The sequence below is a fragment of the Misgurnus anguillicaudatus genome, chromosome 11, assembly GCF_027580225.2.
Source record: "Misgurnus anguillicaudatus chromosome 11, ASM2758022v2, whole genome shotgun sequence".
Classification (NCBI taxonomy): Eukaryota; Metazoa; Chordata; class Actinopteri; order Cypriniformes; family Cobitidae; genus Misgurnus; species Misgurnus anguillicaudatus.
The window spans coordinates 8,625,340-8,653,262 of NC_073347.2; the positions used below are offsets into that span (position 1 = coordinate 8,625,340).

Sequence of the window (27,923 nt, forward strand, 5' to 3'; positions counted from 1 at the left end):
GACTAAAGTGAGTGTTTATATTTTCTTTGTTATACTAACGTGGCATTTATGTACACAATAGCATATCTGAGCGGTGTTTTATATGTCTATATTGTGAGAGCAGTGAGGCCAATAATAACACAAATGTAATTACAGTAAACAAGAGACAAAAAGAAAATTGGTAAAACTAAATAAACATTTAAAATGCATACACTTTTTTTAAGTACTTGGAAAGACATTTGTACTGCGCATCTGAAACCGCACGTTACTGTTTGAATAAGACTTTGCTACACACCAGGCCAGAGTGTTATTGTGTGTAACACAATGTAACATCACGTTTAAAAGTAAATCATGATTGGTGTCTGTCAGACACAGTGGTGGTGGCTATTTTCTTTGTTTTACTAACGTGGCATTTATGTACATAATAGCATGTCGGAGTGTTCCGATTAATGGAAGTGGCTTGCAGAGCTGTGCATTGTGGTGCATAGTGGCAGTTGTTGTTTTTCATACAAATGTGCTCTAAAGTCACATTTTGTCTTTTCTCTGTCAAATAGGCACAAAATTCTACATTTATGTTACATTTTGACTACAAATATGACTCACTTTCCATAAAGATTAATGTTCCTATCGGTGAAATGGCCCTTTAAAGACTGTAGCATTTATTACCTGAACACATATTTAACATTAGTTAATGCAAACAATTGTACTGTTATTAACAAAGATCAATACATGCTGTAAAACTGTTCATGTCATCTAATACAGTGGTTCCCAAACTTTTTCAGCGTGCGGCCCCCCTTGTGTACAGTGCATTTTTTCGCGGCCCCCCCCGAAAGAAAATTTATGACAAAAACAGTTTTAAAATGTAATATTTTTATTAAACAAAACATATACATTTATACCTAGTAGTGCTGTTGGTTAGTAGGCTTATTATTTTTTTAGGTTTAATTACACAGAATTCATGATAAATTTATGTATTTTATAAAATTTCATAAAACTGGGGCCCCCCGGGACCATCTCGCCACCCCCCCCCCCCCCCCCACCCCCCCTTTTGAAAACCACTGATCTAATACATAAACTTAAAAATTATCTGATTTAGTAATGCTAATGTATTACTTATAACGGTCATTATTGTTATTAATAACAATTTAAAATTAATATTATTATTTTTCATGTATTTTATTATCATTACTTTTTATTGTGCACCAAAATATATTTTCTCTATAAAAGCTTTGCAACAACACAAAACTGTAAAAAAAGCTCTATAGAAATGAACGGAATCCAACTGTTATAACAAATAATTACAATACTACTGTATTAACAGGGTTTTCATTACTGACCAACACAGACAATCAATGCTGTGGCATCAGCAGGATATTAAAGGGAACATATTATGAAAATCTGACTTTTTCCATGTCTAAGTGCTATAATTGGGTTGCCAGTGCTTTTATCAACCTAGAAAATGTGACCAAGTATAACCCAGTAGTCGGCGCCCATAGCCCCGTGGTTAGTGCGCAGACATATAGCATCAGTGTGCTTACGGCGACCCGAGTTTGATTCGTGTCTCTGAGGTACTTTGCTGATCCCGCTCCCCTATCTCCACCCAACACTTTCCGGTCTCCACTCCACTATACTGTCTAAATAAAGGCCAAAAAGCCTAAAAACAGTTAAAAAAAAAGTATAACACAGTAACTTTTGGTAAACCACTCTCTGCAAGCATGTGAAAAATAGGTCATTGAAATTTGGCTCCCCTTGTGATGTCAGAGGGGGATAATACCATTAATCTGCACTATCCTACCACAGCACTGCCATTTAGTGTAGGGATCTCATTTGCATTTTAAAGGACCCACACAAAAACGGCGCGGAGCACGCGGTCTTGCAGTGTTGCCAGGTCCTCGTCTTTTTTGCACGTAAATACCGTTTTGGCGCTTAAGCGTTTATGGCTTTTGGCTCATGAAGCGATCAAGTTTTTGGTGTTAATAAAGTGTGAGGGTGCCGGTCCCAATATTTTGATCTTTGAAGTAAAGCATTTAGATTTATTTCGGTTTATTATTGGATTTTTCTTGTTCGCTGTTTTTATGGTGCAAGATCTGGCAACACTAGTCAGCAAACACTTGTGCTTTTCCTCTTTTAAGCATTTATTTTTTCAGAAGAGAGACCTGTCCTGTTTATGATGCATGCTTAAACACTTGATTAACTACTAGTTGTTCAGTTCGGTTATGTACACACTGTGCAGAGTTTTTGTAAATTCGGTTGTCACTACCTGCATTTTGCGAGAGTTAATTCGGTTGTAGAATGCGGTTGTGAGTCCCGTAAATTACTGAACTGTGTGTGTACAGAAAAGGATTAAGCATTAAAAGGTGATGTGACAAGTGAATTTATATGCAGTGTGTACGGGACCTATATGACATTGAGCTAGAACTTCACATATGTACTCTGAGGACACCAAAGATTTATTTGACATTAATCATTAAAAAAAGTCTTGTGAAATGTCCCCTTTAAATGACGTACAAAGTAAGTGTATGTTTTGTTTCATCCCTAGTACAGAGATCAGCCCGCTCACCCTTCATAGGATCCTGGCTACAGCCGGATTGAATGAGAACACCCTTCTCCACAGTAAGAGGTTTGAGAGCGTGAGTCAGCATGGCTGGAGAGAGACCGGTGGCCTGCTGTAGAGCCTCCACACTAACATCCTGTAAAACAGAGGGAAAAAGGAAGTACTGAAGCTAGTATGCAGTACGTAAGCCCGCAAACATAGTTTTAGGTTGTAAGCTTGACATCTTTGAAGAGTGTTTTTGGAGACAAACCTCCTGTTGGTTGAATTGTAGCAGGATGTACATCTGCAGTGTGGAGACGTAGAGCGTACAGGAGCCGTAGTGAAGCTCCGCGTGGCCGAGCCAGGTCCACTGCAGCCTCCTGGGCTTACTGTGACTGAGGCCATACATGCATTGACCTACACAGCAGATATACATTAGAATGCATATCAATGGACACATGCAACAACTTTTAGATGGGAAGACAAGATGTTTAATGTGATTTATCACATTCTTGTTGGAGCAAAACTACTATCAACCAATCAGATTTAGTGTAAATATGAGAATGAGGAGTTTAAACATCACTTTTTAGCCAATGAATTTCCATGGGTTTCAATGAGTCTGTGATTGGAATTACACTTTGGATAAAAGCTAAATCATTCACAGTTACATCAGGTTAGACATCACATCGAAATTGAATGTAGTTGAATCTGAACTAACTGTTGGTGTAAAACTCTGTAAACCCGGCCAGGTATCTGCAGAGTTGAGAGGGGAAGTGTTTGCTAGGATCCTCCAGGTAGCAAGGAGCCGACACAGCCCAGCAACGTGGAGATAAGACCAACACTTTCACGTCACTCTCTTCTTCAGGCTCAGACATATCCTCATCCATCATCTGATGGCACACACACACACACAAACACAAAACATTAAAAACATGACTTATACCGTCGTCATTTACAAGAAACACCCTGAATTTAAAAATTCAAAACGAGTCATACATAGTCTTAAAAAGCATGTCACATTTATAGTCATTAAGTTACACGAAGTTGAGCAGCTCTTTTATTAGGGGGCGTGCACGCTAAAGCTTTTATGCCAGCGTATGTTTTCAATTGTTTCCAATCGAGGCACACCGTTTTTCAAAAAAGCCAGCAGCTAGCGTAGAGAGTTTAAAAATATTCAACTTTGGGTGAAAAGCTCAGCTTGTCAATGTCAGTTCTCACATGGCCGTCCAATCACAGCAGATGAGGGGCAGGACAAATATCACAACAACCAACAGGTGCAATTGATAAACAAAGCAGAAATATCACAGCAACCAGAGTGCTCGTCCGCCTGCGTTTAAAAGCTTTGGTGTGCACGCCCCCTACTTGCTTGATGGGCGTTCCTTGGCTAGTTTCTAAAAGCGGTATCAAAAGTCACTTTAGAAGTATTGTTAAGTTACAAGAACGGTATTTTTGGATTTAAATGTATTTATTTCTAGATAAAAGTAACAAAATATATGAGATAAAATGGCAAACTTATCAGATATATACATAAATACGCATTTTCCGCCATCTTGAATTATTTTCTCAGACTCGACCACAGACCTACGTCACGCTGCTCCTTCAACTCCGATTGGCAGTCGCTTTGTCGCATCGCTCAGCATTTGCATAAAATAGCCTGCTTGTCTATTTTGGCCCCACCTTGCTCGCCCAGTGGCGAGCTCGTCGCTGGCAAACGGCCACTCCCATTGAAAATGAATGAGACAGAGAGACAAAGCCTGTCGCTCTGTCTCTGTCTCTTGTAGCTAATGTGACTGGGGGGTTAGACATCACTCTCATCTCCTCAAAGTTCTCTAGATTTTTATCCAGCTGCTGTAGACGATACAGATGAAACTCCTGCTGAAGCTCCTCCGACCCATTGAGGCTGTTGAGCATCTGCTGGGGAAATCGGTTTGGGAAGCAGGTCCCGATCTGCTCCACCACAGCGCTCTCAAGCCACACCCTCCCCTGACCCAAAAGACGATCACCCAGATAATACCTGAAGAGAGCAAAAAATAGACATTTGCAATGATTTAACTTGATTTATTAAAGAATTCACCACTTGGCATTTTTCCTACATTAAATTGTCTTACTATTACTACCAGGGTTCTAAATTAAGTGTTAATAAAAACTTACTAGCCAGTTTGGCCGGTGATGCATTAGGCATTGCATGCATGATACATAATGCTCTGTTCTTGGACATTTATCCCTCTGGCAGTACTTCCTACATTTCCCATGAACACTGTGCCTTAATGCTACGTGATGTTTCATAAACCCATTGGCTGCGCGCAGTTTGCAGTGAAACCATGGAAACGAACGGAGCGCGTACACCAGAAAACACAAGGAAGGCGGCATGTGTCCCAGTCTAAATCTTTTGTGCCCCAGTGTAAATCTCAAGTTAAAATTTTAGCAGTTAACTAGTGTATTCCTTTACAAAGATAATAGTGGCAAAAACTGATATATATGCAATGTAGTTATCCAACTTACGCTTGTTAAAGCGACGCAGCAGGCACGCTGACGCATACACGCACAAATCCATGTCCGAGCATATTTGTGTTCATCCGTGCACAACCGCATTCAAAAGTCCAGGTGACGCCAGTTAGCTTATGAAAACATGACGACACTAAAGTAAGTTATGTTAATCTAAATGTTAATCTTATTTTGACTCGATCACTATTAGCTTCTGTGGACATCAGAAATTTTTTGTGCAAAGCAGGAAAGGAAAGCAGAAAGGAGAGATGATGAGTTTAAGGGAGGTAAGAGAAACTATCCTCACCCAGTCAGGTCTCAAAACATTAGAGGAAAACTCTCAGAAAAACCTCTCATCAAGTCTATAGAATTGCATTGTTGCTGAGAAAATCAACAGATGTATGTGTCAAACTGTTCTGTATTTTCAAATATGGAATTAATATTTAGTTTACTAATGTTTGACACTACATAAACAGTTAGCAGTAACTATGACTGGGATTATTTTAGTATGACTGGTTTCTTAAAATTTTTAAAAAATATTCTTGTAAAAAGAAGTTATTAATCATTGCTATCATTGTATAATGTTGAACACATGCATGTACGTGAAAGAAAAAACGAAACGAACAATTTTGTGGTGGGAGCAAATAATTTAAAAGTTGAGGCAGTATAAAGGACCATGAGAGTGCCCGAAGTCAACACAGAGCCTAACGTTAATTAAAACTGCCAAGACAGGTCGTATTGAAGAGAGCCTTGATGGGAGAAGCCTCACTTTATGTGTTTTTCATACCAACAATGTTAATAAAATTATCAAATGCATTCACGTGGCACTCATAATTTCTCTTTTTCACCTGAAAAAATTTGGCTAGTGGAAATGCTGATTGGCTGGTAACTTTAGAAAGTTACCAGCCACATTGGCTGGTGATCAAAAAAGTTAATTTAGAACCCTGATTACTACCCATACTAGCTAGCACAAGTCGTCACACCTGTAAAAGTGCTCAAAGGTGTTGGCGAGCTCCAGACCCGACAGGAAGAGCATGGGCTCCAGGAACTGCTGCAGCTGGTTCAATGTGTCCACATTAGAGTCCACTCCACTCTCCTGGATCATCTTGTCTATGTACTGTGCGAACCGTTCACTTACCTTAAAAGGAAAAAAATGATTGCAGTCTGGGAATAATATAAATACTAGTGACAAGGTATGAATTGAAAATACCAAAGAAATGACCTTAAACATGCAACATTATTTGATGTGGTGGCATCTTTGCAACTGAAACAGAGTGTCAGTCTGGAACTATCGAGTAGACCCTGCATTTATTTTAAATAACCAATAATGTTTCTTTTATGACACAGTGTAAAAAAGCCACATTTGATAGCATGTGAGCGCCATAGTTGTATAAAAATTAAGTATAATAAAGTCACAATTTAGATTTAAAACAAAAATGTTATTACAGAAAAAAAACAATGATAACGGTGACGTGTAATTTAGGTTTGTCTGAATTGTTTCTTACCCCCTACATAGTGCACTGTGTGTCATACAAAGTATAAGAACTACCTGTAGTAAACGATCAAACAAGTGTCTGATTCAGGCACAGCTTACAAGTTTTTTTATTCATAATTTCAGAGACATTGCTTTTGAGATGCTAAAGCACAGCAGGGCAAACTTTTTTGACTTGAGGGCCACATCAGGTTTAGAAATAAAAGGCCAGGACTTGGAAAAATGACTTGCCTTTCTCAACCTATAAATAAAATTTACATTCTCATTTTTTATGCATCTTTTCATCAAATAATTCCTGTCATTTTTTCTATTCAGATTGCCTGGTTGCTGACTTACATGCATAGCGGTGAGGATGGAGAGCTGAAGCAGGGCAGCAGAAAAGCCCTGGCGGAGCGCCAGCACAAAAGCTGTGTGCTGCCCGAACAGTTCCTCCATTGCATTCTTCAGCCGCAAGAACATGTTCCTGTAACGCTCTCCGAAATCAGGAAGGCTGCATGTCGAATCCAAGAAACTCTTCACCTGGAAACAACCAGAGCAAAGATATTTTATACTTTTTTTATCCAATTTAGACTTCAGATTAGGTATTTAGTGCCTAATTTAGTACAAAAATGAAGTTAAATTAAAGTAGGTCTACATGTTCTGCTGACGGGATGTAAAAACCCATTTAAAGGTGCAATGTGTAACTTTTAGAAGGATCTCTTGACATTATTATCTTTGAATGAGGTGTTTTTATCTACATACACCACCGGACCTCTTACATGGAAGTCGCCGGCATGTTTCTACATTAGCCCTAAGCTACTAAGTTTCTCTATATTTCTGTGCTGAATGCACTTCGCCAGGGTTCGTACAAGTTTTTTTATTACGGGTCCAGCTGACGTTTCAGGGGTTTCTATACGCATCACTTCTTTATATGGGCACGTCCCCCGGAAAACCCCGCCCACCCGTCAATCAGCTGGAGACGCTAGAACTTGCAAACATCTTATCATGCTACTCTGCTTTGTTTAATTTCAAAACTCAACAATGACATGAAAGAAGAAGTGTGTTTTTGGATGTAAGGAGAAGAAATCCAGCCTTATGAAAACAATGGATAGTTTATTATCCGGGGTAGCAGCGGAGTTTTGCGTGTGTGTTTGATGCGCTGGATTTTCCCAACCGGGTCAGTAAGACTTCTGTCTTATGTTGGAAATAGGCGCGTGCATATTATATAAATGACACGAACATATAAGTGTTGTATAGTGCTGCATGACTCGTATTCGCTCCTCCCGTGGTATTAACTCCTCCTCCTTCATTTTTTCGTACGTTATCGGAAAGATTCGGTAAAGCTAATCTTTCTTTTATAAATCTGATTAAACTAAAGACTCTTCGGAGATATAAAGGATGTAATACTACTCTATAGGTACTCCAGATTAACATCAGAAATGCAGAAACAGCGTGTGTTACGTGAGCTTTAAGCGATGGACTGAGTTGTTGATTGCAATTCGCAACCTCACTGCTAGATGCCGCAAAAACCTACACAGTGCACCTTTAAAAGAGAGGAGATTTTGCAAAATTCTGTCTGTTCCTGAATATATAGGGTTAAACAGACCATTTTACATTGATATTTGTCTAACCTGTCGCTGAACGACACCTTGCCAGCAGAGAGCAATGCCTGCGATGCTGCTAGTATTCTTAACTTTGGGTTTGGAAGAGGAAGAAGATGAGTTTGCTGAAGGGGTTTCTTTATTCTTTCCATCTTTCCCATCTGTAAAACAATAAAAGCACCAAAATAAAATGACACTGAGAAAATTCTGCTAATATCAAAAACATACAATATGGCCTACAAACCACAATAAAGGCTAAACTGAAATCAGGGCTGCACAATTAAACTACAAAATTATATTTGTATGGGCCCATTGTCTGCTCCGTAAAATAAAAAATAAATAAAACAAGAATATATAGAATATTTCTTTTTATACCAATTGTGCAGCCCTACCAGCAATTCGTGTGGAAAGTCCACAGAATTAAAATATCATACAAAAGCAGAAATAAACAAATAAATATTATGAAAAAAGCTATTTGTTATGGTTAGTTTGGAGTTGGGCAGAGCAGATGGATAGGGTGCTGCAAAATAAAAAAACGATGTCAAAATGAAACAACATTAGGTTCTACGCTATTACTTACTCTTTAAATCTCTGCTTCTGTTGATACCTTCTGAAAACAAGAAAAATACCTTGAAATGTGCTGCTATACCAATTAAAATACAAATCCCACAATAACACTAAAAGTATGACTCTTTATCTTCAAGTCCCCCACAGCAGCAGCACTTCAGACTTTAGTATTATCTGTACTGTTTTGAAGTCACTCACTAGATTTAATGGGAGGTTTAAGCTCCTCTGTATCAACCGTACTGGTGTCCACATGTACGAGCAGATGAGTGAGACGCCGTACACGAGAGTTAAAGATGGAGGCCGAGGTTTTACATTTCCTGGAGGATTCAGCGTTCTCTAAATACTCATTGAGCAGCCAAGACAGAGGGCTCAAAGTAGACGTCTCTGTTAACAAGAAAATCAAGTCAATCACAAATTAATATGACACTCCAAACACAGTGAATCAGCTAAAATATGGTTGAATGGCTAGCTTAAAGTACCTTCAAAAGTCAGATTGTGACACCACAGAAAAATGTGGTGTTAACCGCCAACAAATTTAAAGGCTGGACAAAACACCAAGTAAATAAATTATTAAAATCTTGAAATAATAGGAGGTGGGGGCATAGACTGTAAAAAAAGATGGACGATGCCCATTCGCGGTCTTCCATTGGTGAAAAGTGAAGCCGCCAGTGTCCTGATACGGCGCTGACATCTTGGGTCTTGAGTCTACGCAGTAGCGATTTCGGGACCAGTCCTGCACAGTAGTGAGCAGGAAGTAAAGCCGTGAAATCAAGGCCCCGCCCTCGCAGAATGCGCATATCACAGCTGTCAATCATGACGTGACACCACCGTTTTTATAGCATTAAATAACTCAAAAAAACAAACTTATTTTAAAAAACAAACACTTGAATTTACACGAGCGTGATAAAAACGACAGTAAATGACAGAAACCAGCTTCAGAAAAAAGATAATTGAAGTGTAATTAAATTGTTTAGTTGGTCTCAAGTCCCATTGAATAACATGTGGGAAGCGGGGTTTATGACCAATACTGGGACCAGTCCCTGGGGGGCGATCGAGACGTTTTCGCTTCACTTATCAGGGCTTGTGCGGCACGCTTGGGTGGGGGCTGTCGGCGCTGAAACCACACCCACTCGCGGAAAAGCTGTCGTCTCTCTCAACTTTCAAAAACTGCTGCAACCTGAAGGGATGCTCACGATTGTGTTAGGGGCAGGGCCATGTGCAGGATTAAACTTTGTGTCTAGTGCATCAATAACTCTTTCCCCGCCATTGACGAGATATCTCGCCATTTAAGAGAAAACATTTGCATAAAAAAGTGTTACTGATGAGGTTTTAGGGTTATCTGTATTAACGCAATTATCCACTAGATGGTGCACTTCCCTCATTAGTAAAAAAACTGAAGCACTTTTTTTTTAACACTGCATTTATGTTTTGATAATCGTTTTGAATTTGATCTCTAACAAAATCCCTTAACAAAAATGAAATTATTTCAGCTTTTTGCTAAAAAAAAAATTTGTATTTCTGAAGAAAAATACCCATATTTAACAGTTTATAAGCAGGAAAAAACATATAGATAGGATGTACTGCTGCCTCACGATTAGTCGCGACTAATCATTTGCAGAATAAAAGTTTTTGTTTACATAGTGTGTGTGTGTGTGTGTGTGTGTGTGTGTGTGTGTGTGTGTGTGTGTGTGTGTAATAATTGTGTATATATAAATGCATACACATACATGTATAATTTTAAGAAAAAATATATTTATATAATACATATTTATATTTATATGTATATACACATGCAAATGTTTCCTAATCGTGAGGCAGCACTTAAAGGATAAAATGTTTTTTCCCCATTTTGTTTGTTTGTTTGTTTATTGTTTGTTTGAAAGCAGAGTGTCTGTTCTTTTATTTGATATATTTGTATGTCAGGGTTTCCCGCAGAAAATTTGTTAGTTAAGGTTGTAGGGTTGGGCGGAACCGAGGGTGTGGCAATCAAAGGGCGGGGCGTATGCGTCATGATGAAAATTAAAATATTTTTATTAAAAACACTTAAATAAAACTTAATTTTGAAGAAACTATGACAAAAAAAGAAAACATACTAGAATATTAATTAATTAAATGTTTTTACATCTAATGGGAATAGCTGCGTGATGAAGTGAAACTAAAGGGTTAATAAACACAAACTAAAGCAGATGTCTGGCGAACGATGATAGATAGCACAAAAATGTAAAAACTGATTATTTCTCAATATTAATTACATTATCTTAAAGAAGTGTAACTACTGTAGCATGTAAATAATGCACAGAAATAACGTGAGCAAGAGCGCTCAACAATTATCTCTAATCAACAGGCACGTGAAACCTAGCTAGCAGGTTGCTCAAACAATAAAAACACCAGCTAACTTACTTTAAATTTGCAAAAATTATAGATGAATACAATAACAGGCTTAAATGAACCCAAAACATAAATCCACTTACAGTTCTCACGGACACGCGTTTTATCAACTAGCTATCCTTCAGACATGACGGCCACGTCTTTATCTCATTTCGCCCGTGTGGTGCGCATGCACCCTCGCGGTGTGAAGCGCGTCAGCGATATTCTTTGAGATGTCTTATTAACTGGCTAGTTATCCTCCAGACAGTAATGGTCCGGACTACGTCTTTCTAATTTTGGCCGTGTGGCACGGGTCCTCGCTCGGGGTGTGAAGCGCGTACGCGCTATTCTTCGAGATGCACTTGACGGCCTTTTGTGGAGCAATTTTTTTTGGGGAAGACCTAGTTAAGACGGCAGAGTTTCCAAGCTTAGGCCGGCCGCCTTAACTGAAAAATGCTGGCGGGCAACTTTAAAAAAAAAGTTCTTTCAGGAGTGTGTTTGTTTATGAGACTTACAGTGTAGTGCATCCCACAACTGCAGGTTACCTGAGATAGTGATGCTCTGTATAATGGGGGTGATGAGGGCTTCCCAGCAGGTCCGACCTAAAGCCTCTGACGCCTCAGCATCAGGCAGAAAACGATCAGCAAACATCTGCTCGTGTCTTAGGGCACTGTTTAACCTAAACCCCAGAGAAACCGTATTAAGAAGGGGTAAAACCATCAACACAGTACTCATTTATTTGGCAGCGGCGAAAACACTACCACTGTAATACTGCTGGAAAATATTCAACAACAAGACATTAACCGCTCTATATCTGCTCTGTAAATGAAATCAAGCTATGGCAGAAAATCTCACTTGTTAAAAAGCTGCAGCAGCTGATTCTTCTCCTTCAGAATCTCCTGGCACCAGGTGTGAGCTTTTGTAGTATAGAAGAGATACGTGCGGCAACACAGCTGCTCTTTAAACACTGGCCAGAACGTGGGCTTTGGCCCAAGAACCTCAAACCCGTGGACTCTCGTATCAATGCCACCCTGTTTACAGAAAGGTAACACAATTTGTTTGCTGTACGTAGATAAATTGATGAAAAATCTGCACTGATGAGTCGTGTGTCTTAAAGGAATATTCCACTTTCATAAAAAATCCAGATAATCCAAGATGTTGATAACAATTCGATAATTTACATAATTAATGTCTTTCTTTGTTCAGTCAAGAAGTAATTGCGCTTTTTGAGGAAAACGTTCCAAGATTTTTCTCCATATAGTGGACCTTATCGATCCCAACCAAGGCATAAGGGTCTTATCTAGCGAAAAGATTGTCATTTTCGCAAGCAAAAAATATGTACTTTTAAACCACAACGTCTCATCACGCCCCAGCCCGACCTTACATGTTATGTAATCACATCGAAAGGTCACACATGACCTATGGGAAACTACCGCTCCAGTGTTTACAAGTGTGGAAAAAGCAGGCAGTTCAAATGTTTTTGTATGTGTAATGATACTACTACGTCTTTGTGTCAGTTTATTGTTTAAAATGGTCCGCAAGTGTGCGTTTCACATACGTGACCAGTCACGGAAAGTAGAGACACAAGTCGCATTTTGAGGTATTCGCAGATTCTGAAAGTGCAGTTTCTAAGCTTTCCAACGATGTGTAACACATGGAAATCTGATACGATTTGGAGAAGTGGCCATTTGAATGTAGAAACTCAAAAAAATCAAACAGAGAAAATAGAGACGGAAAGGTACTCTTTTTTCCAGCTGAAGGAGACAATAGGGCTCATTTACATCCATTTAGCTAAGCCATACCCCCTGTAAAGCCGTTTTGAGATACAGATGCTCTAGCATCATATGTAGTATTTTGTGACAGAAGTCCGGATAAAAATAAACAGGACTTTTTACCTTTGTGTAGATCACAAGTCGATTCCAGTGTGTTTCAGATTTGTGAATCATCCAATTACCATTTTTGTCCACAAATGCGTATAATCCATAAAATATAGATATATAGTCTATTGTTTACATCAGATTTCGCAAGAACGTCTAGTAATAGAATATAATATACAATCTGAGGACTATTTACATCGTAACATGTAAGGGTATATGAGATTACACTCCGTTAAACACATGAACCCGCCTTCAAAGTTTGTATTTAAAATAGAGAGGTAGTATAATAGGTAATCCAAACAGCGCCGTCGAAAACGTGACCTCCTTTAGGGATGGAAACAATTGCTCGCTCGTTCCTCCATCAGCCATTGACTTGACAATGATAGACAAAACATGTAGCCAATTATATAAAGAATTCAATGATCTCTGTGTGACTTTTTTGTGTGTGTTTGACTTCATGCTGCGCTGCAAGAACTGACAGACAGATGACGTCAAAGTACCGCGAGAGCGAGTCGAAATTAAACTACTCCGTAAGATTGCTTAAAGAGCTCCCGCGGTACTTTGACGTCATCCGACTGCGGCGCCGCATAAAGTCTAACAAGCCAGTGACGCGGGTGACGTAGTTATCTGTTCTGCCCCTGCTTCTTTTTTTCTTTTGTTTTGTGCGCCCAAGCTTCGTTTACAGTCTGAGACACACGCTGTAAGTTTGAAAAAAAAATTGCCAAACTTCACAACAGAACCGAAAGAGAAGACAATGCTTAATAAAGTCGTAATTCTTGCTATTTTTGGACCAAAATGTATTTTCGATGCTTCAACACATTCTAACTGACCCACTGATGTCACATGGACTACTTTGATTATGTTATTATTAACTTTCTAGACATGGAAACCGTACATAGATTTTTAATGGAGGGACAGAAAGCTCTCGGACTAAATCTAATATTAAAACATCTTAAACTGTGTTCCGAAGATGAATGTCAGAGGTCTTCTGAGTTTAGAACGACATAAATGACATTATTTTCATTTTTGGGCGAACTATCCCTATTAAGGAGCCACGCTGTTCCCTTTGGGGACGGGGTGAAAACACAAGCCACTTATAAAGTATGTAAATACACACAGACAATGACGCCCCCCGTTGCACACTAGAATCTCTGGAAAAACAAGCCTATTTCAACCGCAAAATGTACGCTTTTAAATATACAAAAACTGCTATCTCAAACATGGAGAGGCATCTTTGTGATCTCAACTAACAGATTTGGCAATAAAACAAAAATCACAAAATTTTGAAAAAAAAAAAAATCTTTCTTTCTCATTATCTCGGAAGTTGTGCTGCCGACTTGTGTCACTGGTTTCCGTGACGTGTGACCTTTTGACGTGATTACATAATACCTGGCGTGTCACACGGCTAGCGCAAGACGTGAAGTTGTGGTTTAAAAGTACATATTTTTTTTTAGGGAAAATTAAGATTGTTTTGCTAGATAAGACCCATATGTCTCAGCTGGAATCGTTTAGAGCCCTTAAAACTTTCAAATTGTTAAGGTCCACTAAAGTACACTATGGAAAAAAATCCTGGAATGTTTTCCACAAAAAAACGCAAAGAAGTTTCTTCTTGACTGAACAAAGACAGACATTAATTATGTAAATTATCAGGATTTTTTTATGAAAGTGGAGTAATACTGTAAGGTAAAGAGGGTTTTATGTTGACAAAGCAAACAAAGGCTGTTTTTTAATGTGCTGTAACAAAGAACACTCTTCTCATTGAAGATGTCCGACCTGTTGACATCTTTTGATTCGGATCTGAATGATGGGCCAGAAGCGGGTCATGTTCTCCAGCAGAACCACATGACTGGCTGAGGGTGGCACATTCACCTGTTCAACATACGAAACGAAAGCATGATGCATGTTTTAATTTTCCTTTAGCAAGAATTAATAAGATGAGTTTTCTCACAGTGTTGAGTTCTGTATTGATATTTGTGGGATCATCTCCTCCCAAAACAACAATACGAGCCGGCATATAGCTGGAATCCTCGCTGGCCACCAACACCGTCATCTGCCTGTCAATAAAGAAACAAGGGGTTCTGGGTTTGCCACAAATAAAACAGCATTTTATCACAGCCATACAACTAATTTGTTTTATACAGATTAACATTAGACACACTGGATAATTTTTACATCTTGAACAATTTTAAATCTATTGGACAGCACACACTAGAGGATTTGACCAGAGCGTGAGATCACACACTTGATGACTGAAGTAAGCTAACGATTTTAAAGCGAAGCGAGATCTCACAGAAATGCAAGATCAACATGGCTTGAGAAAAACAAATGTGGTAGGTTCTTGCATGACACATTATAAAAGCACTTGTATCACAATTCGATCCAAATCGATATTATTTCTCGATACTCGTCTTTCATGTCATGTTTGTGGATGTCTTGTTTCAGCTATAAATGCATGCAACATCCGGTTGCAGCTCGCACGCTCTTATTGCCTATTGTAGCTGTCATGTTGGATGCTTCCTCAAGAGTCAAGTTTGATAATTATGAATAAATCGGCTGCAATAAAACACTAATCGGGTAATCCCGCCTTTCGATCGCAGAAGGGGGCAATTCGGCCTTAAAATCACATGCCTGGCCAACCTTAGGAATCTGTCACCAAAATCTATAGCAATAAATATCACACCTGCATAAAGCTTATGTGTATGACAAACCCTTAAGCCGGTTTACCTGATGATCACACCCTTGTGCATGTAAAGGTTGATAAAATGAGAGCCTGTGCAGCCGTTGGATTCCCAGTAGGTTTTGGGGTTTTTGTCTGTCAGCTTGTTGGCTCGATGGTGATTGGAGGAGACCTCCACCTTCTCCCAGCATTTATCCTCCTTAAGTTCAACACTGGAGCCTGGAGAACAGATTTCATCAAAATTAACAAATGCACCAGGTTAAGCAACTTACTGGAATAGATGCCACATCTGCAGCAAAGTTTAAAGTCTGTAACTATTTTTAACTATGAATTTAAAAAAATGGGGAAAAACATTTTCTGCAAAAATGACTTTCTTACTTTGTCTTGTTTTCAGTACAAATATCTAAATTCTTAAACCAAGATGCATTTTCTTCATAAGCAAAATCCCCTAAGAAAAAAATCTAGCTTTAAAACAAAAAATATTAAACTGAAGTGAATTTGTGCAAATAAAATGCCAATGGGGTAAGATTCTTTGTTTGTTTTTGTGAATTTTATATTTTTGGTCATTTTGCTTATCAAGGAAATTAATCCGGTTTAAAGAATTTTTGAATACTTGAACTAAAAACAAGAGAAAAATACTAAGTAAGAAAGTAAATTTTTTAGTGTTTCTTATTCAATTAATTGAACAATTTCTGCAGCATAAATCATTTTTTCTCCTTTTTTTATTCAGTGCACAGATATGACATATCTCATCAAAAATTACTTCTAAGATACTACTTCAGTTGATTTCATAGCATTGTAAACGTTAAAAACAGAAGAAATAATGCAAAATGTAAACATATTTTGCCTACACAAAACAAATGCTCAATACCATGCTGTGATCAGTTTATTTCACTGGTTTATTACTTTAATTAAACATGACTAGTTAGTACCTTAACCCCCGATAACTTTGTTTTCCTATCTTGATTGATGATAACTTGATGGTGCTCTCGTAGTAAATTCTTCTTCGCTAAATCAGTGGCGCGCAACTTAAGAAATTAGTGTAGCTCGCGGCCCCCTTTGCTGGTGAAAATAATCATTACATGATTGCTCCGGTCTGGTACTACAAAGACTACATGCTGATTGTTCTTTTTTTGTGTATTTGCTGGTTGTTTTGGACGTGCTGTAAAACGGGGACATTTCCAGGGACAGCTCCAGTCGGGGACAGAACACCAAAAAACTGGTCACCTTAGTCTAGACGCCCCTGGTTGGCAGGCTTATTAAAATGGATGCAATTCACAATTCCCATACCCTGCCCATTTACCTTTAAAACGGTGTTTAGAACCATCCTCCCTTGTAAAACAAGTCACAGTATGAAGATGGACTAAGATGAAAAACAATTATTTTCGTTATTCATTTTGACGGCTCCCTGCTCTCCGCTTTGAAGAGTTTAAAACTAGCGCTATGAATGGTCGATGCCTTCTTTTCCAACAGGTTGCTGCCCAATGCGGTTACACCCATAGATGAGTTGTCTAGTGCGCAAATGCACAGACAGGTCAACTCAAAGCCATCAATGGCTTTTCGTGTATTTTGAAGTGACAAATCGTAGCAGCGTAGTTTGGTGTCTAAATGCGTATCTGTTACGCAAAATGCATAAAGGTTGGCAGGTCTGCTAGCAGCTAACTTAAGCATGAAGGTGACCCTTCGAAATTACAAAACATAATTTAACATTAACAGTCATTCAGACACTGACCTTGGCACAGGTTCCTCAGGAACACATCAAAGAAGGGAATGTTAATAGGCTGATGGCTGCGCCGGTGCTCTTCAATCTGACCAAGAACCATCTGGTGAAACAAATGTGTCAATAAAACTTTAATTAAACAAACTGAAAAAAGTAGCAAATCGGCTTATAATTTAACAAAATAACACTTTACGCAACACGAGAATGAAAGCATACATCTTTATGTAGGATATATACAAATCAGATTAAGCAACCAAATTGATATTGTTTATCTCATTTGTACCTGTATGCATCCTGCCAGCACACTGGTGGTCATTTTCTTGTAGAGACTGGCATATTTCTCACAATCATTGATCAGGTCTCGCAGCTCTGTGACCTTGAGCAGGTTGGTGCTGTGTTTGTCCATGGCTTTCAGAAGGGCCTCTTTGGTGCCAAGACGGCACATCACAACAGCGTAGTCTTTGTTCAGAGATGCGAGTCGGTGCAGGAAGCAGATGAACTGCTGTACGACCTGAGCGAGGTGACAGAGGAATGAAATGTTAAAACCTGTCGGTATGATGACATTTGACGATGAAATGCTACGTGATGAAGACGAACGACATCTCTGTCGGTGATGAAGGCCGTCATAGATGACAGACACGGCTCGATGCTCTCATGCCACGGCAACAGATCCTCCTTGTAGTTATCCAGAAACTTGTTCAAAATCCTGTTGAAGAGAGAAAAGTTACCACATAGTTAACACAAAACAACACTTTAAAACACAAACAAAGTCATATGGGGTTGAAACAGCACAAGGGTGTTGTCATGATGAGGTCTTACCTAAGGATAGAGAGCTGTACAGCACGGTCCACTCGGTGCTGGTCAATGAGTCGAATAAGGTCTTGAAAGGTATCTCTACTGTGGGTCACCTCATTTCTCTCTTCCTCCAGCTGGGAGGCGTCGTCGCAGAGCAGCTGTTCCAGAGTCAGTATGACCTCTTTAGTGGCTGACATTTCCTTCAGACTCACCACCAGCATCTTCAGTTCTGTGTCTTTAAAGTCATGATCGTCTTTAGACTCTACAAAAACAAAGACAGCTGTGTGTAACCCAAAACCCTTGTGATCCAAATCGAAGACATATCATTAAAGGAATAGTCTACTCATTTTCAATATTAAAATATGTTATTACCTTAACTAAGAATTGTTGATACATCCCTCTATCATCTGTGTGCGTGCACGTAAGCGCTGGAGCGCGCTGCGACGCTTCGATAGCATTTAGCTTAGCCCCATTCATTCAATGGTACCATTTAGAGATAAAGTTAGAAGTGACCAAACACATCAACGTTTTTCCTATTTAAGACGAGTAGTTATACGAGCAAGTTTGCTGGTACAAAATAAAACGTAGCGCTTTTCTAAGCGGATTTAAAAGAGGAACATAACTACTCGCCTTAAATAGGAAAAACGTTGATGTGTTTGGTCACTTCTAACTTTATCTCTAAATGGTAGCATTGAATGAATGCGGCTAAGCTAAATGCTATCGAAGCGTCGCAGCGCGCTCCAGCGCTTACGTGCACACACACAGATGATAGAGGGATGTATCAACAATTCTTAGTTAAGGTAATAACATATTTTAATATTGAAAATGAGTAGACTATTCCTTTAACATGCTGCGAATAACAAAGGCAAAGAAATCATTGTGAATCTGTATTACAATCAACAAATCATAATATTATTACGGCAATAATCAGTGTTGTCTCCCAAGTTAAAATTAGGGGTTTGTCTGCAAATTTCGATCATATTGAAAAGGGTGGTGTATGCCGATCTGTGACACAATCATCAGGAGAAAAGCCTGTATCGTGCACATGCGCAGAAGAATTGTGCTTAAGTTCACGTCTTATATTAACCTTTTATTTACGCTACACATGATTCTCATCAGAAACACGCAATAGCAAGACAATAGCAACACGCATTATTAAGGTAAATGGGGTAACGTGCTGTACATTCTGCAGCGTTCATGTCTTTTGTAACATTACATAAAGCAATAAAATAGCGTAGCGAAAAGTGTGTTTTTGATGCCTATATCTGAAAACTTCTTAAAGGGACACTCCACTTTTTTTGAAAAATATGCTAATTTTTCAGCTCCCCTAGAGTTAAACGTTTGATTTTTATCGTTTTGGAATTTATTCAGCTGATCTTTGTGTCTTAGCTTAGCACAATCCATTGAATCTGATTAGACCATTAGCATCACACTCAAAAATAAGCAAAGAGTTTCGATATTTTTCCTATTTAAAACTTGACTCTTCTGTAGTTACATCATGTACTAAGACCAACAGAAAATTAAAAGTTGCGATTTTCTAGGCAGATATGGCTATGAACTATACTCTCATTTTCGCGTAAAAATCGAGGACTTTGCTGCCGTAACATGGCTGCACGAGGTGCAATGATATTACGCACTGCCCGAAAATAGTCCCCTGCTATTGAAAGTTACCAAGGGAACTATTTTCAGGCACTGCATAATACCAACTACAGAAGAGTCGAGTTTTAAATAGGAAAAATATTCAAACTATTTGGTTATTTTTGAGAGTGATGCTAATGGTCTAATCAGTTTCAATGAATGATGCTAAGCTATGCTAAAAGTGTTACCGCCAGACCCGGAGATCAGCTGAATGGATTCCAAAATGGTAAAAATTATGGGGTGGTTTACTGGACAGGGATTAGATTAGTCCTAGACTAAAATAAATGTAAGAGCTGTCCAAACTGAAAACATCTTGCAGTGACATATCTTAAAATACACCAGTGCCTTTTGTTTTGCCTCGAAATGCACACAAGTAATGTTTTTAGTAAGGTTTGTTTGTTGAAACTAATTATATTTCCTAATTTAAATAAGGCCTAGTCCTGGTTTAAGATAATCCCTGTCCAGGAAACCACCCCCAAATGTTTAACTCTAGGGGAGCTGGAAAATGAGCATATTTTCAAAAAAGTGTCCCTTTAAGAACAACTTTCTCCAAGTCAACTTTGACTTTGTATATTTATCCAGAGAAAAAAAGTGAACTCGACGAGAGATGCTGTCTGCAGCGTGGCGTTGCCAAGTTCTCTGCTGAGGGCGGAGTTCAGATTTGGATACTTTTAAACTGTTTCCATGAGTTGACTTTTTTCTGTGGGCTAAAGATGAAAGGATTTCGTTGATTAGTTATTAATATTTGGACTGTATATAGTCATCGGGATGCTTTTGGGCTAGTTTTGAATGTCCATTAGGGTGTTTTTGATACGCAAATCTGGCAACCCTGGCTGTGGGTTTGCACAGACGTTTGGTTCGGATTATATAGAATGTACATGTAAACTAACATTTTAAAGGTGCAGTGTGTAACTTTTAGGAGGATCCCTTGACAGAAATGCAATATAATCTACATAACTATATTATCAGTGGTGTATATGAAGACCTTACACAATGAACTGTATTGTTTTTATTACCTTAGTACAGGCCGTTTTTATCTACATACACAGCGGGCCCTCATGAAAGTCGGCAATTTGTGCCGCCATGTTTCTACATTAGCCCTAAACAGACAAACTGCTCTACAGACCGTGTTTTGTCACTACTGTATTTTGTCTTAGACAACAACATGTTTGTCCTTTTATGGCTACCATAGCTGAGCCGTTGGTTGCAATTCACAATCTCACTGCTAAATGGAGCTAAAATCTACACACTGGACCTTTAATTAAATTGCAATGTTTAGGGTACATGTTAACTGTATTGTCGTAACCTGCAATCTGAATAAATTCAGTCAAATTGACAACATTTTGTGCATGTAAACATAGCCACTGTTGATCACTGATTGGTCAGAGAAAATATTCACTACCAGAGTCATTGCTAAAAGCAAGATTAGCTTACCCTTGGTGCAACGTTGAGCAAACCAAGTGATGTCTACATCTGTGCTTTGTTGTACACCATGTCTCATTTTCACATATTCATTATTTAATATGTGTACTGCTTTGGTTAAAAGGTTTAGGAAACTGACGTTAAAAGTGCCAAGATATTCTCATCACTTCTTTAAATAAAGATTAAACCAGCAGTCACATGGACTACCTTAATGATGTCTTTACTGTCTTTTTAGGCCTTGAAAGTTAAGAAGTTGAGAGTTTGCGTTACTTTCTATGTCTCAATCTAATTATGAGATTTGGACCATCGTTGTTTGATTTTGACTCATTGATTTTCAATCTTTGACATGACCTTACTCCTTCACTACAGTATTAAAGATATCAAGGTTATATTTTCACTTTAGCTATGTCTTCACTGACTGGATTTTCACAGAGTTACATTTTGCAGAAGAAAAATATTCAGAAGATAATGCACAGTGACACCTTTTTTCTCCAATTTGTGGACCATAGAGATGTGGTTAAGGGCGATGATGGCCAGCATGCTGTGATGATTCGAAGCAGAAAGGCACTTCTTCAGCGTGGCACTGACATTGCAGGCCACCAGCTGCTCCGCCAGGGTTTTGTGGCTAGAGATCAGCATGATGATGATCAGCAGCCCATTTAGCACAGACAGTCCACAGCTGCTTAAAAAAATCATATAAAATGAGCTGAAATGCAGCAGGTGCTGTTAAACATAAAAAATAACCATACTTCAAAAATCTCACCCTATTGTGTTGAGCATGAGTTCAATGGCAGACGGTATGGCACACAGGAGACCTTTGGAGCCTTCAGGTGTGGCAGAGCCGATGCTTGCGAAGATCTCCAACATCATCTGAGTGCCAGACTCAGACAGGGGCAGACAGCCACCTACACTGCAGGGGTCATGCTTACTGGCACCTGTTATGACCTTCAGAGTCTGTGAGAGAACGAAATGCATGTCAGACGAGGAGTGCCTTCAGAGGAGTGACTGAAGGCAAAGGAAAGACATATGGATGTCACAAGACACTCACCGCCAGTGCGATCTGCTGCAGCTGTATACAGGTACGATACTCCTGCATGCAGGACAGGATAGCTTTAACACCTCCTTCTGTGGCGAAGGAGACCCTCCACTCATATTTTAGCATGAGACTGTGTGTCAGCAGCAGCGCATCACCAACGTTCTGCTTGGGCTGACTGCAAATCATCTCCACCAGCATCTTCAACACTTTATCACTGCATGCAAGATAAAAACATTTTAGATCTCTATAAATCAATTGAACACTAAAACACCAACACTATTTTAACAATTAACACAAAAAAACTGTACATTACATTAAATGTAAATTTATATCTTCATATATCCAATAATCACAATCAGTAGACAGAAAACATAAGCAGCCCTGTATTCCTTTCACACTACTTTCAGGTCAGGCCTTGAGTGCTTTTAGTTTCTAATGTGGGGTCTCACCGGACGCTCTGTGCAGAGTCTGATCTGAGGGTGCTTCTCTCCTGAGGTCCCTCCTCCTCCAAAATCTTACTGATGACCTTGATGCCGGCCAGCTGCAGTCCTGAGTCTGAGCCGCTCTTCCTCATGATGTCAACAACCTCACCGATCTTCTCCAGAGAGCCCTTTTTACCCTGCACCTTTGGGCTGCTGAACACTAAAATCAACAGCACACACAAAACAATCACTCAGCAGATGTCAATCATAATCCAGATACTTGTACAATAACAGAAGGGGTACTTATTGGTTCTCTTAGCATTGGTTACCATGAATCTAGCGTCAATGTTGTTTATGATTACTGCACGAGTAGTTATGATGATTTTCCAGAGACTGGAGTTTTTTAAATAAAATGCTTCCATTTGCCAAGACACACCAAAGTGGAATTCCTAAATCTACGCAAGATGAGACCATCTAGGGGCCAAATGACAACGTGAAATGTCACAAAACTTTTACAACCCATTATAACTAATTTTCAAATGGTAGTTTTTGATGCGGTTTCATAAAATGACAGATATGCATAGAAAAATTTTCCTTTTGTGTATTGTTGGATGTAAAGACAAGTAGGTCAGTTTCTCGTCATGCATTGGATGTTTATCAGTATATTGAAACAGTGCAGTCTTAAAGCGACAACATAACCTGATTTCTGTGCCAGAAATGTTCATTACACATCCAAACGACTCACTACTCTTAACTCTTTCACCGCCATTGACGAGATATCTCATCAATTAAGAGAAAACGCTTCCCCACCAATGACGAGATTTTCCGTCTTTATCCACAGGAAGCAGGAAGTAAAGCCGCCAAAGCAAGGCCCCGCCCTTGCAGAATGCGCATATCACAGCTGTCAATCATGACGTGACACCACCGTTTTTATAGCATTAAATAACTAACTAAAAACAAACTTATTTTAAAAACAAACACTCGAATTTACATCAGTGTGATAAAAACTACAGTAAGTGACAGAAACCAGCTTCGCAAAAAAGATATTTGAAGTGTAATTAAATTGTTTAGTTGGTCTCAAGTCCTATTGAATAACATGGGGGAGGCGGGGTTTATGACCTATACTGGGACCAGTCACTGGGGGGCAATTGAGACGTTTTGGCTTCACTTTTCAGGGCTCGTCAGCATGCTTGGTAAATGCATAGATAAACAACATTGTCAACAGCCATTTTATAAACTATAACAACAAAACGTTAATTAATATAACATAAAATAGCAGTTAAGAAATTTAATGATATACAACTGTTTTGTTTGTTACTTTCCTGACAAAATATTTTCCCAGTGAAATGATTCATTCAATTAATATTATCCAGCAAATTAATCTTCACTCTTTCAGATTTCTGGGTGTTTTGAATTATAGCCTCACATATCCACAACAAATTTATCTTAATCTGTTCTGAACGCACAAGTTTTATTGGAGGAGGCCTGCAAATATAAGTTTATATGTTTGCACAACATACACTTTATGCATGTCTACGGCGTACATTCACATTTCATACTGTTTGCATACGTGTGCACTAGCATTGCCTTAGGTTGCTGGAGGATTCACAGGACAAAAATTTAATTACAAAGTGTAACAGTGTGTTTCATGTACATATAACAAAAAACTCTTGAATCTTAAAATGTGATTCAGGGGGTTAGAGAGAATAACTTGCCTTTCATCTTCTCCTGCAGGTCATCCGGATAATTGGTGTCATCCTCATTCGGAAGCTCGCTTTCTGTTTCACTGCCGCAATTTCCCACATCTGCTGGGGTCTCTTTCTTCGCTTTCTTAGATACAGAGCCCATGGTGCAGGAAGAGGCAGAGAAGGAAGATGCTGCCGATGACAGCAATGATGAAGATGAAGCTCCCTGTCCTGCCAGCGAGCCGTCCATCAGCATGTCCTCGTCCTCCAGGCCGGCGCCGCCACGGCTCAAGTAATGCTTGGTGAATGTATGTGAGCAGAGCAGGTCTGTTAGACAGGAGGCCTGCAAGTTCTGCCTCAGGTAATGAAGAACTTTCTGCGCAACCTCGCTCGTAAGAGACAGCTGGATGAGAGTAGATTCATCCAGATCCACCATCTGTAACATACCAGGAGGGCAGGCAAGAAAGCATAACTTGTAATCTGGCATATTTAACAAATCAAAGTATACACACTCATTACTTGTGCTTGTCCAATACAAGCTTAGTCCACAAGTAATATCTGAAGAGATGAATAGTTGCTTTAGACCAATAAGAGTTCACTTTGTGCGGCAATCCAGCACTTTAAGAAATGAGCACATTTTGCAAATCCTGTTTAGTTTAAGCATCTGATTCAACACACCAGCTCATCAATATAGTGCTCTAAGACTGTGTTAAAGAAATACAAAATGCGAGTCTGCCTGTGACAACCCAGCTAAAGTCATGTATTTGTGACCTAAGGGCCGTTCACACTTTTACAAAAACGATAACTCTTGTGTAAATCTAATATCTTACGCGTGTAAAGCCCCCCAAGCCCCCCCCCAAAAAAAAACGCTGGTTACCGGTTCATCGAGGCTTTGCCTTAGGATGCTGTTGACCTCATGCTGCTGTTTAGGCTCCAGCTTCTTGATAAAGAACAGCACCTCCCACCACTCAGCTCGACTTAGGGTTTCTGCGTCATCCCGAGGGCTCTCCATCAGGTACGGCAGTGAGTAAAGTCCTCCAGGGGGCTTTGAGAAAAATGTCTGACTCACTGACACATTCACACACACATTCACAAGAGGGGAGAAAAGTCACACCAGGACTTGGACTCTACAAAACCAAAGAAATATAACCATAATGCTGCGTTCACACCAGTACGCAGTACAGGCGCCAATCGCGAGTGATTTCAATGTTAAATCAATGTTAAGACGTGTTGAAGCATGTCTGGAGAAAAGCACGAGTTGAAAAATTGGAACTTTGTTGGAAAAATGCACCAGGTTAACCAATCAGGAGCTTGCTCTTGTAGTTACGTCATTACAGAAAGCTAGCGGAGTTGCAGAAGCCCCTCCCATGACGCAAATTTCCGAATGTCTGGTTGACTAGAATTTCACGCGCGGCTTTCACGCAAAACGTTCAAGCGGCAAACTAGAAGTGGTAGACGACCTGGTGTGAACACACAGAAAGACATGCCGTCTTCACCCCAACATACAGTAAGGCCTGGAGTATAGTCTGTTTTTTACGTGTTTGCGAACGTACGTGCACTGTCAAACACACCACATTCTCCTGTACGTGCATTCGCGACCTACACGTACAATGTAAGTTGTTTCAAAAATCCGGTGGTACGCATACAATACGCGCACACATCTAATGACAAAAAAAGACCCTTGCGTACACGTAAATAATTGACCATACATACGCCAACAGAGTGGTGTGCTAGACACTACAAATACTACTTCTGTATGCGGCGATGCACAGATGATCACTGCATGACCAAGAAGTATTATGAGAGCAACTCAACAGTACAGCTTTTGAATTGCTCTCACAAATCGACACATTGATGTCACACATCAATCAATCTGTGCAGCACCACATCACATAAAAGTCGTAAATACCTATGGGTTCTATGTCGACTAAAGTCATCAAATATTGTGCATGCATGTGTGTTCAGTCAGTTGTCTTACTGAAGTTTATTGTCTTAGCATCAGTATGAGAGTGTGTTGTTTAATTAGCTTGCTTTAGTGCTTTGGTATTGAAATTGGTATTGAGAATAGGAATGCACTGATAGTTTGGCAACGCAATTATTTTGCCATTAATAGCAAAAAACTCATTTTCAGTGTTCGGCCGAACAAGTGAAAAGACCAAATAAATTTTACTGAACAATTAGGTCTTTGATGACGTGATCGAAAATGCAACCAGCGCAGAGTGGAACGCGTGCAAAAGTAGCAAACATGTTGGTGAAAAGCCTCTTAACTCTTTCCCCGCCATTGACGAGATATCTCGTCAATCAAGAGAAAACGCTTCCCTGCCAATGACGAGTATATCCGTCTTTCCGCAATACCGCTATTATCCACTAGGTGGCGCCCTTCCGCAACTTTTTAAAACCGGAAGTATTGCCCTATGGCATGCTGCTGCATGTCCGTGTCTGTTATAAAGATCGCTCTGAATGGGATCTCTATGAAAAGTCCGTCACAAAAATGGAATTATCTCTGCTTTTTGCTCAAAATGTGGTGTTTGTACAGAAACCTTCCCATATTCAAAAGCTGATTACAAAAGAACCACTGAAGGTAGGATGAAACGTTTTTTTTTGTTTTGTTTGAAAGCAGAGGGTCTGTTCTTTCATTTGGTATATTGTATGTTTATATATTTGAAGAAGAACATTTTCTGGAAGGCATTAAACTTTTGTGAAAATCATGAAAAACGCTGGCGCTGGCTGGCACACTTTTTTAAAAAACGCTGGCGGTGAAAGACTTAACGTGTCAGAGAAAGACGCGAAAACATACAGCAGTTTAAGTTTCATTTATCATTTAAAATCAAAACATCCTGAACACCATGCAGTGTATGAGAAAGACACTGAGGCGGCGGCGATCCTGGGTATTTGTCTGCTGAATGCACAAGCACAGAGAACAAGAGACTTTAGCTCTTCATTTCATGTCTTAGATGAGAAGAGAAATGATAAACAGCAACTGCAGTATGTAATAAAAACTTTCTAGAACCAGTAAAGTCCTACAATGACAAACACACTTATATTAAACAAGAAATAAAACGTTTATTAACAAAAGCTTTTTGTTGGACCGCTTTTTCCTCTGTCATGCTGCTGTCAATCTTCCCACTGTCTCTCTCTCTCTTTTTGCTCATACTTGACTGTGCACGGAACATAAAGTGCTGCATAAGCGTCGTTGTACGTTTCTTAAGGCAGAGTAATGAATAGGCTTTTTGCATTTTGTGCGGGAATAGAAGATCAGTTTAATATCCATTTAGCAAAGACTCATTTATGTGGTTGAATGTATATTAAAATTAAGTCTATCTATAGCTATCTGATCAGAGAAGTGACCAGGTGTAAACGGCCCTATAATGACTGCTGGAATCTTAAAAAAATCAATTGTTAAATAATGTGAAATAAATATAGTATAAAGGACGTTTTGAAAATGTAACTTGTGCAATGGTGAAAAAATCTGCAAAATGATTAGAAAAAATTTTTTTTTCGGTATTCGGCCTTCGGCTGAGCGTTTCATTTTATTGGGCTTCGGCTAAGAATTTTCCTTTCAGTGCATCCCTAATCGAGAACCATGAAATATTTCTGCTGTTGGTGCCAACTACTGAAATTTGGTGTTGTGACAACACTACACACAAGC

General features: G+C 39.2%; 1 protein-coding gene across 4 annotated transcripts in view; it reads right to left on the bottom strand.

Annotated features, from left to right (window-relative positions):
- Window positions 1–27,923, bottom strand: part of LOC129415507 (cullin-9) — a 58,834-nt gene that overhangs the window by 18,714 nt on the left and 12,197 nt on the right. For 2 of the 4 annotated variants that reach the window (XM_073872970.1, XM_073872971.1), the window contains exons 6-29: window positions 25,152–25,342; window positions 24,305–24,710; window positions 22,617–22,809; window positions 22,180–22,381; window positions 21,895–22,085; window positions 21,614–21,810; window positions 18,096–18,333; window positions 17,877–17,982; window positions 17,560–17,787; window positions 17,289–17,379; window positions 15,604–15,775; window positions 14,828–14,933; window positions 14,653–14,748; window positions 11,858–12,033; window positions 11,548–11,681; window positions 8,834–9,019; window positions 8,649–8,678; window positions 8,099–8,229; window positions 6,825–7,007; window positions 5,980–6,134; window positions 4,324–4,526; window positions 3,231–3,398; window positions 2,784–2,929; window positions 2,540–2,669 (exon numbers count right to left, since the gene is read on the bottom strand). In XM_073872970.1, coding sequence (XP_073729071.1) covers window positions 2,540–2,669; window positions 2,784–2,929; window positions 3,231–3,398; window positions 4,324–4,526; window positions 5,980–6,134; window positions 6,825–7,007; window positions 8,099–8,229; window positions 8,649–8,678; window positions 8,834–9,019; window positions 11,548–11,681; window positions 11,858–12,033; window positions 14,653–14,748; window positions 14,828–14,933; window positions 15,604–15,775; window positions 17,289–17,379; window positions 17,560–17,787; window positions 17,877–17,982; window positions 18,096–18,333; window positions 21,614–21,810; window positions 21,895–22,085; window positions 22,180–22,381; window positions 22,617–22,809; window positions 24,305–24,710; window positions 25,152–25,342 — 4,059 coding nt within the window. The remainder of the gene's footprint in view (window positions 1–2,539; window positions 2,670–2,783; window positions 2,930–3,230; window positions 3,399–4,323; window positions 4,527–5,979; window positions 6,135–6,824; window positions 7,008–8,098; window positions 8,230–8,648; window positions 8,679–8,833; window positions 9,020–11,547; window positions 11,682–11,857; window positions 12,034–14,652; window positions 14,749–14,827; window positions 14,934–15,603; window positions 15,776–17,288; window positions 17,380–17,559; window positions 17,788–17,876; window positions 17,983–18,095; window positions 18,334–21,613; window positions 21,811–21,894; window positions 22,086–22,179; window positions 22,382–22,616; window positions 22,810–24,304; window positions 24,711–25,151; window positions 25,343–27,923) is intronic. The other 2 variants (XM_073872972.1, XM_073872973.1) reach the window with 2 other exon arrangements.